This window comes from Haliaeetus leucocephalus, unplaced genomic scaffold, assembly GCF_000737465.1.
Source record: "Haliaeetus leucocephalus isolate CR32 unplaced genomic scaffold, Haliaeetus_leucocephalus-4.0 Scaffold1, whole genome shotgun sequence".
NCBI classification, from domain to species: domain Eukaryota; kingdom Metazoa; phylum Chordata; class Aves; order Accipitriformes; family Accipitridae; genus Haliaeetus; species Haliaeetus leucocephalus.
In genome coordinates this window covers 14,521,689-14,535,143 of record NW_010972437.1, presented here as the reverse complement: position 1 = coordinate 14,535,143, position 13,455 = coordinate 14,521,689, and the positions used below count along the sequence as shown (strand labels likewise).

The following is a 13,455-nucleotide window of genomic DNA, read 5'->3' as shown; positions in this document are numbered from 1 at the left end:
TTTATATAGCTCTTCTAAGAGCTGTTTGGAAAAATTTGTTGTATAGAAACACCTACTGTTCAAGTCTCACAATTCAGCACATAGATACTGTATGAAGAGAACTCTGTCAGAGCTCTGACTACTGAACATACCATGCAGCTAGTATGAAACACACAAACCTCAAGCACAGGAGAATTGATTTTTATTTGCTGTCTACTAATTTCAGCAGTGGAGTAGTGAGACCATAAATCTTAGCAGAGATACTGCACCAGCTGTAAACCTTCCACCTTCAGACAGGGCAATCACATGTTATACAATCTTTCATGCAGTGCCATGGAGTGCTGACACATCCAGAAAGGCTATAGCCCTTTGAGACACAACAGGGTTTTTTCCAGCATTTATCTTACCCATGTATAGGAATAGCAGTGATGCAAGGTGCAAGTAAGAGAATGGACTATGAAATAGCTCTTCAAACTTGTTTTAATTTCTCTTTGTCAGGCTAGGGCAAAAAGAAAATACTGGAAGGAGAGAGAAGTAAATAAAGAGAAACTGGGGGCAGACCTCTCCTATTCCACACCAATGCTTCCTTAGGCAATCTTGTCTCTTTCTCTGTAAAGAAGTCCTTGGGACTTTCCTGCATGGGATGTCACTTTTTTCTATCCTGCACCCCCCTGGCTCTTCAAGAACTTTCTCAGCCAAGAGTGACTGAAATCATCCCCCCTTCTTTTCTGCCTCTCTGATACATAAACAATAAGCTCTTGCTCCCTTGAGGCCTGGGGAGAAACATAACAGATGGAGCAGCACAAAACCATGAGAAACCTATGCTTATTAAGACCCTAAACCAGTGAGGGCCTGTTACAAGTTTCATGATTCTCATCCTGATCAGTTTTGCTACAAATCTCACTCATCACTGGTCTTTCTTTTTACAGGGCCTAGACTTTCTTAAAGCCCGTGAATGATTGTGGCGTGTCTACTCTGTTCATTCTCTATTTTCACTGGTAAAATGTTTTCCTAACAAATCCCTCTTGTGCAGTTTAGTCCCACAACCTGTCTGCCTGTATGCCAGATAAAAAGAAAACAAATTCCTCCTCTTCCTTGGAAGAGCTTTCTAGACATATAAAGACTGTCATCGTATCTTCCATCAATCTTTTCAATCTAAAATTAAGACAGAAAGAATTCAAATAAATCCCACAATTCCTTAGATGTTTTCTCATAAATTATGTTTTTATTGCTGTGATCTGAATTCTTTCTAGGTGGCCCCCATATTTTTTGAAATGTAATAACCAAGTTGGACATACTGTTCCAACTAGAAGAGTAGAAGATCGTTTCACAAGTTTATAAATCCAAGTACTTGCTTTTTTCTTTTTTTTTTCTTCTGCAAGATTGGCATTTTTCACTCATGCTTGGTTTGTAATGCAGTAAGTACTCCAGATCTTTTCCTGCAGACCTATTGGTGAGGTTGTGTTCCTCATCCTGTAATTTTTCAGTTATTTATTCTTGCCTAAATATAAAACATAGGATTGTATGTCTTAAATTGCATCCTATTTTGAGACCATTTTGTTATTTGTTAGGACATTTTAAATTCTAATACTGTCCTCCTGTTCACCTGTAGCCCTCCCAGTTCATGTCATCTGCAAAGCTAGCAAACATGTTTTTCAGTGATCCATATCACCATGATTAATTTAGTAGTATAGTGTTTTAAGTAGCATGGGGGAAGAGGTGACAGGAATTTCTTTAGATTCAGTGCATAAGATTAAATGTATACTATTTACAAGAAGAAAAAGCTCCCTTTTCCCTCTTCTACCTCTTTAAATGCAAAAAATACTATCTCATTTTAGAGCATAAACTTCAGATTTTTTTTAAGATGAAAATTCTTAGAGTAGTACTAACATTTTGCAAACTATAGCAAATACCACAGTCACCTACGCTTTGGTCAAAGTTGCTCATCACCATTTTAATTTTAGGACAGATTTTATTTAAAATTTAATTAATTGTTTCAGCAAAGAAAGTGGAGATATGCCAATGTAATTTGCTCATATCACAAAGTTGGGAGGCATTGTCACAGAACAAGCAAGCTATTACACAGAAAGGGCTAGATGAGTTTGATGACTGGTGTTACTGGCATGAGATGAAATTCAGAACTATAAATGAAAAGTCATGCACTTAGGGACAATTCTAATATAGTACAGGAACACACAGCTGGAGAGTAAAAGCATCACAGAACCACAGAATGACAGCAAGTTGCCACATGGGTACATTTTAATGTTTCGCTTTAACATTGAACAAAGACAGTTAATTTTTACAGATTTCTGAGGAGAAGCTGGTAATCTGTTTTCCTTCTGATTTTATTAATCAGGATTGTCTGTAGATGAAGGGCTTCTAGATGGGCAGGAAAAGACTCAGAAGTTTCTCTCAGCTCTGTCCTGTCAAAAATCCTTCACCCTAATGTAGAGTTTCTTTACATATGACACTGAATACTTCTTCAACTCTACCCTTTATATGGGCCATGAGCGTTTTGCCAAATGATTAAAAGACGAAGTCCACTTGAAGCGTTCAGATGTGCCACAGTACTGGGAAAGCAGATACCACTGGTGATAAAATTATTCATAAAATGTACCCATGGCTGTAGGTAGGAAGCTAGACAGCAGTGAGAATTTACCTATTACCAGAATTCTTATTCCATGTTTATATTTTAGGTAAATTTTGACCAGGTTTGAACAATAGTTTTTAAATGTAGATTATGTTGGATTGGGTTTTGATTGATATTTACTATCTGATTTGATCATTTTCTCTTCCTCTCTCTACTAATTTTATCTATTATATTTACTATAGCTATGTAGTATCTAATTATTTTGATCTGTTTTAAGGTTTGTTACTAGCTTCTCCTGATGTACTACTGTGGTCTCCTCTTTAGAAGTATATATATTTCTCTTTTAGATTGCAAAGATCGTATTGCATTTCCTGCCTATTCTGTCTCTCTAAAACACTTGTTCTTTTCACCTTACAGCCTAGTAAGACTGTAGACCCAAGCATCTAAGGCAATGGGATACAATGTCCCATTGGCTATTTCCTTTTCATCTTTACTTTTCACTGTCCTTCCTAATGCTATGCATGTAGGTTGTATAGCACTGGTGGAAATCAAACTGAGATCTCAGGTAATTTCAGGCCCATACAATAAGAAACAAATAATCAGACACTTTAACTTAATATACCATTAACAGCAGAATGAAGCTCCTTTTCCATATTGTGTGAATTAGCCCAGCTTTTCCGGTACTTGGTTTACTGTAACTTTAATAAGCAGCTGCATAAACACATACGGACATATCCACACATATAAATAAACAAAATGCTTTTGTAGTTAGACGCTCCTTTACTCCTTTTGTGAATCTGTGCTGTCTCATAATCCTCTTATTTTGAGACTGCAGAGCAGCTCCGAGTAAGCCACAGTCCTAATTAGAGCCAGCCAGAAGTTTTCATCCAAAGCTTTTTAACAAAAAAAAATTGGTTACATGGAATTGTTTGCAAAATTTCTATTGATTTCATTGAATCATTTGTGAAATTAGAAAACCCTATCAAATAAAAGAGTTTTCTAAAAAAGCTTTTAGTGTGATTTTAAAATATTGCATAATGTTTAAATGATTCAAAAGCAAATCAATACTTCTGATGTGGTTAAATTATATTTCTCAATCAAGACATTTTTTCTTAGTTGCTGAAAATTTTGAAACCACTATTTTGATCCAGTCAATCTGTTTGTTCTCTCACAATTACCAGAGAACCAAATTATCAGTATTTGTCCCTCTCTTAATTGTCTTTTTTTCAAAGCCACAGTGGTGTTTCTTCAGCTGCTGTATTCTTTCTTTCTCCAACCTTTCTCACTTTAGAGTCACCCTTTGTTTTTTATTACCTTCCACAGCTCCTTTAGTCCTCTTCACAGCTGAAGGAAAGGACATGGCAGAGGGACAAGTAAATGACTGCCTGATGGTCTGAATCTATAGCTACAAGAATTGCTTGGAAGGTTTGAAAGAGATTTGGGTACGTGTGAGAGGAGGAGGGAAGGGCAGAAGGTTGATGGTGGGAAAAGACAGGCTAAAAAAGTTTTATTAGTGCAGTGTGAGAAAAAGTATGAAAATCAGTAAGCATAGAGAATACAAAGAAAGCAGGAGGGTGAAAAAAAGTAGGATGGCATTTAGGTGGAGTGGTGTCCAAAGGTGATGTCTTATTGATTTGCCACATTGGAGGGGCTTGCAGTGCTCCTGATCATCTAGTCTTGCTCCCTGCTACAGTGCGTGATTTCTGTACAGGAATTCACCACTGCAGTGAACACTCAGAACTGCCATCCTTCCCTCTCATTGCTGGCTTTCACCAATTTAGAAAGAATACACATCAAATATATTGTATAAATTTATTTTAGAAAACTGATACAAGCTATAGTTTAAAATAATCCAGACTGCCGATAATTCAGTCTCAGCAACTGCTTTGGTTGTACACTGCTTGTGCAACCTCCATTTTTCTATTTCTCTTACTTTGCTATCCCTCCTACTTTCTTTCTGTGTCACCTTCACAGTTTTAACAGCTATGGTCTCATCAGCAGTAGCTGCTATATATTCAAAAGAATTTTTGAGAATCCTGAGACCTGGCTGGTTATATAAAATCATGTATTTTAGTCACAGAGTCTCAGTTTAAGCAAGTGTTCGAGCATGCAAAAATGCTTTACCATTTCAGATGAGAATTTATGGATATATATCAGTACCATCTAGTGGCAATAAGAGTTATAGCACTCAGTAGGCTCGCACAGGAAATGCCAGATTTTACTTCAATAACCAGGATCCTTCAGCAGGAAGTTAGGTGTGGTCTGTACAAGGAGAATTTAAAAAAAAAAAAAAAAAAAGAGAGAGAGAGAAAAAGAAAAAGGAAAAGACATGATGGAATTTTAGCTGCAGTCTTCCTTGGTGCCATTCCAAACCCACATAAGTGCAAGATTCTTCACTGGTAATGAATTTTTAATTTTTTCCTGCAGTATTAAAACAGGATTATGCCCCCCCCCCCATAATTAACAATAAAATCTAACAGGATTCTGCTGCAGGACTACTTTCATTTTCCTAATTAACCCTTTTGCTGCTACTAGTCAGTGCAGCTTCCAGCAGCAGTTTGCTACAGACCGTCCATGACAGAATGCACTAGGTTCATTTGCCTGCAATGGAAGAGCACGCTCATAGGGAGACCTGCAGGAGTTGGGATGTGTGTGGATGTCTGTGTAGGTGTAAATGGCTATGTGCATATGGTTGAAAAGGAGGAGAAAGCATCGTGTTGCAGTTTATTTAGCAGGCTTCAAAAATATGAATTTGTTGCAGCTGTGCTGGAGTATGTGTATTTAGCGAGACAGTAAAATAGAATCATGCTGATTGTATTCTAACTATTGTATTGTTTTAATTTGATTGGTATATTGTCTTACTCAGAAGTTGTTACTTTTTTATTGCATTTGCTATATTTTTAATGTGCTTACTCAGGAGAAGGACTCTTGAGAAAAATTCTTGAAGGCTATGGCAGAGATCCCATTTATGGTTTCAGATCAAATTATTTGCATTGGGAATATTTTCCACTTGTTCTTTTTAACTGAACTGTCTGGAGACATTAAGAAGAGATGGTTCTGGTCTTGTTAGTGAAAACTGTGGAAAAAAAAAAAACCAAACAACCAATTGATATGGTATCGGACGTAAAAGATCTAAGCGCAGTATGTAATGATTAAAGATCATTTTTCTTTAATTCAGCAATTCTTCCAGTGCACAGTGTGTTGCCAGGCAGGGGATCTGAATACAGGTGCTTATGCCTGAATCTTGTTTCCTGAGCTGGCAGCTCTGCAAAGGCAGCATATTTGTACCCAAAGAGAAGGAGCATCTCACATTACTTTCAAATGATCCCTCTGGCCTTACATGGCAGTAGTGGATTCTAGGAGTCATTTCTGGTCCTTATAGCTAGAGGGAGGGTTGGTCCGAGGTGCAGCTTTCAGGATAATAAGGAGGTGAATTGTCTGGAGTCTCACTCCTCAGCACCAAACAAGAAACACTTCAGAACTGTTGATTCCTCACACTGAATGTGGTGGAAAATATCTCCTACTTTATTCACTGGAATGGATAGCATTACCCTTGATAAAGGCAAGAAGATGTTATTGTATTGTATGTGACATTTTTTAATACAGTCTATAGAATTGGCAATCTATTGTCACAAGCACTAAGTTAATTTTAAATGAAATGTTTTAAGAATTGATACCTTCAAGACAACTCTAAGAGGCCAGCTGCAAAGGAAAATGGTTTGTCTTGAAATAAAAACAAATGAAAAAATCCCTTTCACAGCAGCCTCCTCTGGATGATAATTACCGAATTTAACAAGATTTCCCACAGAATAGTCTATGAAGGTATATTCCTTTACATTGTTTGTAGCTATATGTGTTGCTGTAAATTTTTTCTGTGTTTTTTATATTTTTAGCACTTTTTTATGAGAGAGGCTAAACAGTAATTAAGAGGTGCAGGATGAAAAGATGGCACAATCAGTGCTGGTACCACCAGGACCTGACAGCTTCCGCTATTTCACAAGAGAATCACTTGCAGCTATTGAGCAGCGTGTCAATGAAGAAAAAGCTAAAAAATCCAAACAAGAACGCAAAGATGATGATGATGAAGATGGCCCAAAGCCAAATAGCGACTTGGAGGCAGGAAAGACGCTGCCGTTTATTTACGGTGACATACCTCCAGGAATGGTGTCCGAGCCCTTGGAAGACCTGGACCCATATTATATCAATAAAAAAGTGAGTGTGTTGTATATTTCTATTGGACTTCAAGAAGATTAAAATACAAGGACCCCTCTCACAGACATAGTATTTCCAGTATTTTGGACCCGGTCTTTACGTATAATACATTCCCCCAGCAGCTGATTTCATTGGCAGAAATCTCAATTGTAAGAACAGAAGTTAGTAATGAAAGTTTGTGGGACCTCATCTGTTGGTAGAGATGCATTTAGATTTATTTTAATATACCTGGCATTTTACTAAAATTTGTAACTTTCAGTGCTTTACACACAGGAGAAGTGCAGAAGTAGCACAAGAGTTATCTTTAGAATTATTATTTTATTAATTGCTGTATTATAGATGTGAAAGAAACAGATCTTCACTATGAAACCCACCCCAAATGGAGCTAGACACCTTCTCACTAGCTTTCTTTACTGTCACGTGGAAAGCCTAGGATGCATTCTCTTGTTGCTGGGAAGGATAGGGAAGTATGTAAAGGTAATTTCTCAGGATATGCTGAAGATCATCCTCTTCCATTTTGTACTCTACAGAGGCATCATATATCTGACTTATATAGATAGTCTGGGTGAAAATTTTTTCATATCCAGATTTATATTGTTCTATGATTGTTATCAAAGAGAGGTGTTTAAAAGAGGGACATAAATAAAGAGGAGGTAGGAATTCCTCCTGGAGTGTTGACAGAATGTTACGCAATTTTAAAAATATTTTATAGATATGTTAATTTTAAAAAAAATAAAACCATATATTTCCTTTTTGCTTAAAGTAACAACAACTGTTGTGGCTAAGCACAGAAGTGCTGAACTTTAGACTTTTAACCAGATGGCTTTGGGTTTCCTCCAGAATTCCAGTCCTACAGATTTTGGCATCATATGTATTGCACCATCATTATTCTACCAGTAAAGAAGAAATTACCGATTTTTTTTTTTTTTCTGTTTTCATAATTTTTTTCTTGTGCTTTCCTTTCCTTCCTACGGAAATTAGCTAGTGAATAAATCCAAGTGAATTTAAAAAAAAAACCAAAACCCAAACACGAAAGAAAAAACTTACTTCAAAGAAAAAGGAAGAAAACCCCCAAGAATTGTTAGGGCTTAAACCTGAACTGAGTTAAAAAAAACAAATTCAGATATTTACTGCAGGAATTAGGGGTATGCCTCATCACTAATATATTGAAACAATAACAATATAGGCATACCGTAGTAAACTAAACAGATGGAGCAGCTTTACAAAAATCAGCTGTACCTTAAATTTTCATTGCAGAATTTCTAAAACTCAATTCATGCTATGGAGAATTGTGAGTTAAATTTGAAAACAATGTTTTCAATTAAATATAGTGTTCTGCTCACTTTACTCAAGTGATTTACCCTGTTGAAATCTGGAAGTAAGGCAAATGGAATTTGGGTCAAAGTGCTGATCCCTTTTCTTCCTTCTTTCCCCATTCTGCAGTAGTAAAAATCTAAATTCAGTGCTGGAAATCCTAAAGTTAGCACAGTTATCATGCTTTGGAAACTAGAAAAGTAATTCTGCAATTAAGTGTGGACATGAAGTAAAATCCTGCTGAATTGCTTGTTCCTGATTGAGAAATGCATAGCAGTTGTCTTGATCTTTTCCAAAAGCATAGTGGTTTCTAGTAGGAGGTGTAAGACTCCAAACTATATGTGCATTGCAATCATAATTTCTCCTATTATTTTTCTTGGTGTTCTTTGCATATCTTTGAACATCCTTGTTTAGGTCAGGCTCCATTTTGATTTTTTAATATGTCTTGATGAGTAGCATCTCACAAATGATGTTTCATCAGAGGTTTTGTCAGAGTAAAGGGAACAGAAAACAGATGAAAAACTCTGATTTGAGGGCATATTTTCTTGAACTCCAGGAAGAATAGTAACAGAGTTGAAAAGCAATGGTAGCAAAGAGTACAAACCTTTCTCCTCTACAATAAAGGACCAAAGTATGGTTTGAGAATCAATGGGCATCTGGGAACTCAAATAAGTTTGGTTTGGAAGCACTGAAATTTATGATTTCAGGCAGAGGGAAACACTGTGTTTTCAGGATTTCAGCTGCTGTATTTAGTGCACCTGCTCAGAAAGTAGAGCATAATCTTTACAAATGCTGCCCTCTGATTCCAGCTGAGGCAGATCATGGCTACTGGCTGTGCTCCAGGTTTGCATGGCTTATGTTCCCTTTGGGCTTTTTAGGGCTGCCACAATACTAGCTAGATCCTTCAATGAGCATGAACTTTCACCCATGTGTAGAAAGAAGAGATGATAGAAATAGATAGGAACTTCCCCAAATGCATGGAAATATAAATAATTTAAAAACTGACTGCATGTTAAATAAAGACTTTATTCTTCTTTATTTCCCAGGTTTTAAGAAAACTATTACATTTATAAATGCTTTTTTAAAAATGTTGGTAGTACGCATGACATTGCTGAAACTGTGGAGAGGCAGTGAAAATACATGGATTATTGAAGTCTGTATTAGGTAAAAGTAAAGCATGACATAAGAAAAATAGAATTGCAGGTATGAAACTCTCACAAGAAATAGTTGAAAAGAGAAGCAATATGTTACTCTTAGAGTACAGCAAAAACTTCAGTACATTAGTGTCATGTTGAAAAACTGATTATTGAACACTCAATTTCCTTATTTTCATGAAGATCACTCTTGAAATTTAGATCATTTTGTAGTCCTGTTGTCTTAGTACTTTGATGTGATAATTAATGCTGGTTATTTGATTCAGGGAATGTTGGAAGTTTTAATGGCTCTCTTTTTTTTAAAGTTATGTACTTCAGTGTATATATTATAAGGTACAAAAAGTATACTAATTTTTCAAATATTATGTACATTTGTACCTTATGTACCTGTCTTTGCTTTCTAACTAGCAATATCAGGATTACTTATGATTTCTAAATAAACTTATTCAAATGTTTTCTTGCAATTATAGTTGTTTGGCTGGAATCTACTATATGTGAACTGGACAAGGGGATTGTGATTCTGGGGGAGGTGTAAATGGAAGAAGAGTTTGACCAAGTATGATTAATGATGAAATTAAAATGATTCTGGGTTTGAACTTGTTTGTAACTTGTTATCTTTTAAATGCTATTTTTCATTCTGTGTTTCTTTTTCCAGACCTTTATAGTATTGAATAAAGGGAAGGCAATATTCCGATTCAGTGCCACCTCTGCCCTGTACATGTTAACTCCTTTCAATCCTCTTAGAAAAATAGCTATTAAGATTTTGGTACATTCATATCCTTTTCAAGTGGTTAGTCTAAAACTCTAGTGATTGAGATGTTACTTAGTATTTAAATCATTCCCTGGCACATGTCCCAGGATCAATACGATCTATAGTGCTTTGTCCCTCTTCTCTCTACTATTTCTGTCTTCAGTTCTTTTTTGTATTCCCTTTTTACATTTGTGTTCATTACTGGATCTTAATATAGTAATATCAGAAGCCAGACAACCAGTCATCATCCATTACAATTTCTTCCTGTGTCTTTTTTCTTCCTCCACCTATTTTTTCCCTTCCCTCTTATTTTTCCTAAAACCATCCCCTTTTTTTTCCTCTCTTCCCCCCCCCCCCCTTTTTCGTAAACTGCAGATATATTGCTCAAAATACTTCCAGTTCTTCACTGACACTTTGTGTTTAAAATCAAATCTTTGATCCCAGGTTTGTGCTTGCATGAATATTTAGTGAAAATATGGTTTCATTATTCCTTTTCATTTTCTGATTCAGATAACAATTGCAGAAGGATAGGTTGATAAAACAGCTTAGGTTTCTTGTTTTATTGTACATTCTTGGTCCTGTATGTGTCTTACTTGTCTATTTTATTTCTTGATCATTATTGCATTATGCACTCGTAATCCTGTAGATGTTTTAATTTCAGCCTTCAAGTAGGTCGTGAGTTTTCCACATTGCAGGTAGAGGTTTGCAAAGCCAAATGATCATAATGACTTAAGTATTATTTTGTCTTTTTCAGTGTTTTGATAGCTGACTATAGTAGGTATCCCACTGGTCTGATCCCAAATGCTGATATGACCAATGAGGGCATTAACTTCAGCAAGTCTGCTTACTTAAGGAACAAATGCAAATATTTGCACACCTACATTTTACAAGAGCCTAACATAAGCACATTGAAAGTTTTGTGTGTAGCAATCACATATAGGGATCATGGTGAATAAATCTTGAAAGGATTTTTTTCAATCTTGGTATAATGGAAGTCTGATAATGACAATGGTTGTTATTTGTTGGATGTTGTTATCAATGGCTAGCCTACAAATGACTTCAGAATCAATCACGACACTACATAGCCTGTTTTGCATTTGCTTGCTACAGGTGTCACTACTAATAATTATTTGTCAATTATATGACACTCCTTAGCATGTTATAGAGCATTATTCAATTACATGGAATAATGGAAGATCATGGGACTGAGATGGTGGTGAAGAGCTAGAGTCACCAAAGTCAGAATGTTAAAAACCATTGTTTAAAATTATGGGAAGGTATATTCTAGTTATTTCTCCACTGATGAAAGAATAGTGAGGATTTGCAACTCTTAGAGGACATGTCATTAAAAAAGATTTTGAAAGCCTGTGTAAAATACAGGCTTGTGAAACACTCTTATAACATATTATTTTTTATGTTTTTTAAAATACCTTCCTTTCTCTTCTGCTCCGTTCATATATGAATTACATAGTGAGAAGCTAGATTCTGAGTAAAGGATTTGAAATTTATTTACTGAGCAGAAAACCCAAAGAATTGTTGAATGTAATGCCACAGTTGTTTGATAGTTGAGAAAGCAGAGTTATTTACTGTCGCTTGGAGTTTTTTTATTAATGTAGACATGCAAATAAAACTTCATGAGGGGAACCTCACAGTGCTTCCCACCCCATTATACTCAGATTTCTATTTAGGAGCATCGTGTGAACCTGCATTTTAGTTAACAGAAGCTAAAGCGCTTCTCAAAGTCGAGCTTTGTCTTCTTTCTAGTTTTAGATGATGGTGCCATCATGTGGACATTTTGTGCATCATCAGTGTGGTTTTCATTTTGGTGTTTGTATTTTCATTTCTAAGAAGAAAGTAATGAGTCCTGAGAGTGAAAGGTTGTAGATCCAGAGCAGTTCTGTTAAAATAAATGAAATTATTTACGACTTGGACCTGTTCTGGAATTCTTTTAGGTTTCTTTTTTTGAGAATATCATGTGCCTTCCCCTCCACCAACATTTATATTACAAAAGCCATACGTAAAGCAAACAGTAATTAAATACTTTTCCCCCTAAAATTTCCCTGTGCTCTCTCCTACTATGTGATAACTAGCTTTCAGTATATGTATTATAATGATAAGCAAAAATTTTGAACATGCCAAATTCTATGGTGAAAGAGAAGAAAATTGAAGAAAACTTATTTTTCACTGTTTTGTATGCATGAAGTAGATCAGATTTGTCTAGATCATCCAAAACAAATGCTTTTTGTGTTATTCCAATAAATTAGAAGCTAGTACTTCAAACTTCCACATTTTTATGTGAAAAGAAAAAATCATCTAAGGCCTTCTTAAAATTAGGGGTTGAGGGGTTTTTTATATCTTTCAGATTTTCTAAATTTTACTATGTGATTGTTCTCTTTTAGCTATAAAGCAGTGCCTGTGGAAGCTTTAACATATTCAGGGCTTTTCCCTGAGTGTTAACAGAGCCTTGGAGGGATAAATAGCTTCTAATAGTGGAAATCTGCCAAAGCAGCGTGTTATTTGATACTCTTTTTATGAGATTTTCTGGCTTACATTCCTTAACTCTTAACCTACATTATTCAGCATGCTTATAATGTGCACTATTTTGACCAACTGTGTATTTATGACCATGAGTAACCCTCCAGACTGGACAAAGAATGTAGAGTAAGTTAAATGGATTTTCTTTGAATAATATTCAGTAATCTGAAATAAACTGCTGTAAATTATTTTATATTAGGATGGCATGGACTGGCAGCAGCTACCTTATTGGCATATCCTTTCAAGAGGTATTCTGATGCTAGCTTCTTCTGTGTAATATTAAATACATATATTTTACCAAGTTGTTCAATATCCATCCTCTGTTTGCAGTACTAGATGGGGAATGTAAGAAGAGAAGTTAGTCTTATGATCATGCAAAAAAGTGGATTATAAATATTTTCCACTGCATTCAATGTTACATCTGTGCAAGAATGCAGGGAAATACACTATTCTGTCTCTGTTGCAATAACCATTACAGATAAAGGGATCATCTGATGGATGTCTGTGTTCACCATAGCACAGCTTTCCTTTACCAAAGACAATCTAACAATGGAAAGCTTGTATGAAAAATAAGCTATTAAAAAGTGTTTAAGTGGTTGGCTAACCTTACCATAGGAAGAGAAAAGGTCCGATATGATGTCAACTACTTGGTGCTGATATACAATTGGTGCATATTTTGTGATAGTTCCAAGGCTGTAGGCTACAGCATGAAACACTGCTCTTCATGGTCCTTCATTTTTGCAATAGCATTTTATGCTTCTGCTTCTTCTTCATTCCTAACTGCTTTGGATGATATGTACCTGTTTAATCTTCAGTAATCAAAAGTGAAATCATAGAGCTATTAAAGTCAGTAGAGTCATTCTCATTTTGAATTCAATATGAACATATATGTATTCAGGATGTCTAGCATATAGTAAATA

At 35.7% G+C, this 13,455-nt stretch overlaps 1 protein-coding gene across 1 annotated transcript in view; it reads left to right on the top strand.

Moving 5' to 3' along the window:
• The window catches only part of SCN2A (sodium channel, voltage-gated, type II, alpha subunit), a 79,173-nt gene that overhangs the window by 14,921 nt on the left and 50,797 nt on the right, over window positions 1-13,455 (top strand). The window contains exons 2-4 of the mRNA XM_010567438.1: window positions 6,463-6,781; window positions 9,905-10,023; window positions 12,572-12,661. Coding sequence (XP_010565740.1) covers window positions 6,515-6,781; window positions 9,905-10,023; window positions 12,572-12,661 — 476 coding nt within the window. The 5' untranslated portion in view covers window positions 6,463-6,514. The remainder of the gene's footprint in view (window positions 1-6,462; window positions 6,782-9,904; window positions 10,024-12,571; window positions 12,662-13,455) is intronic.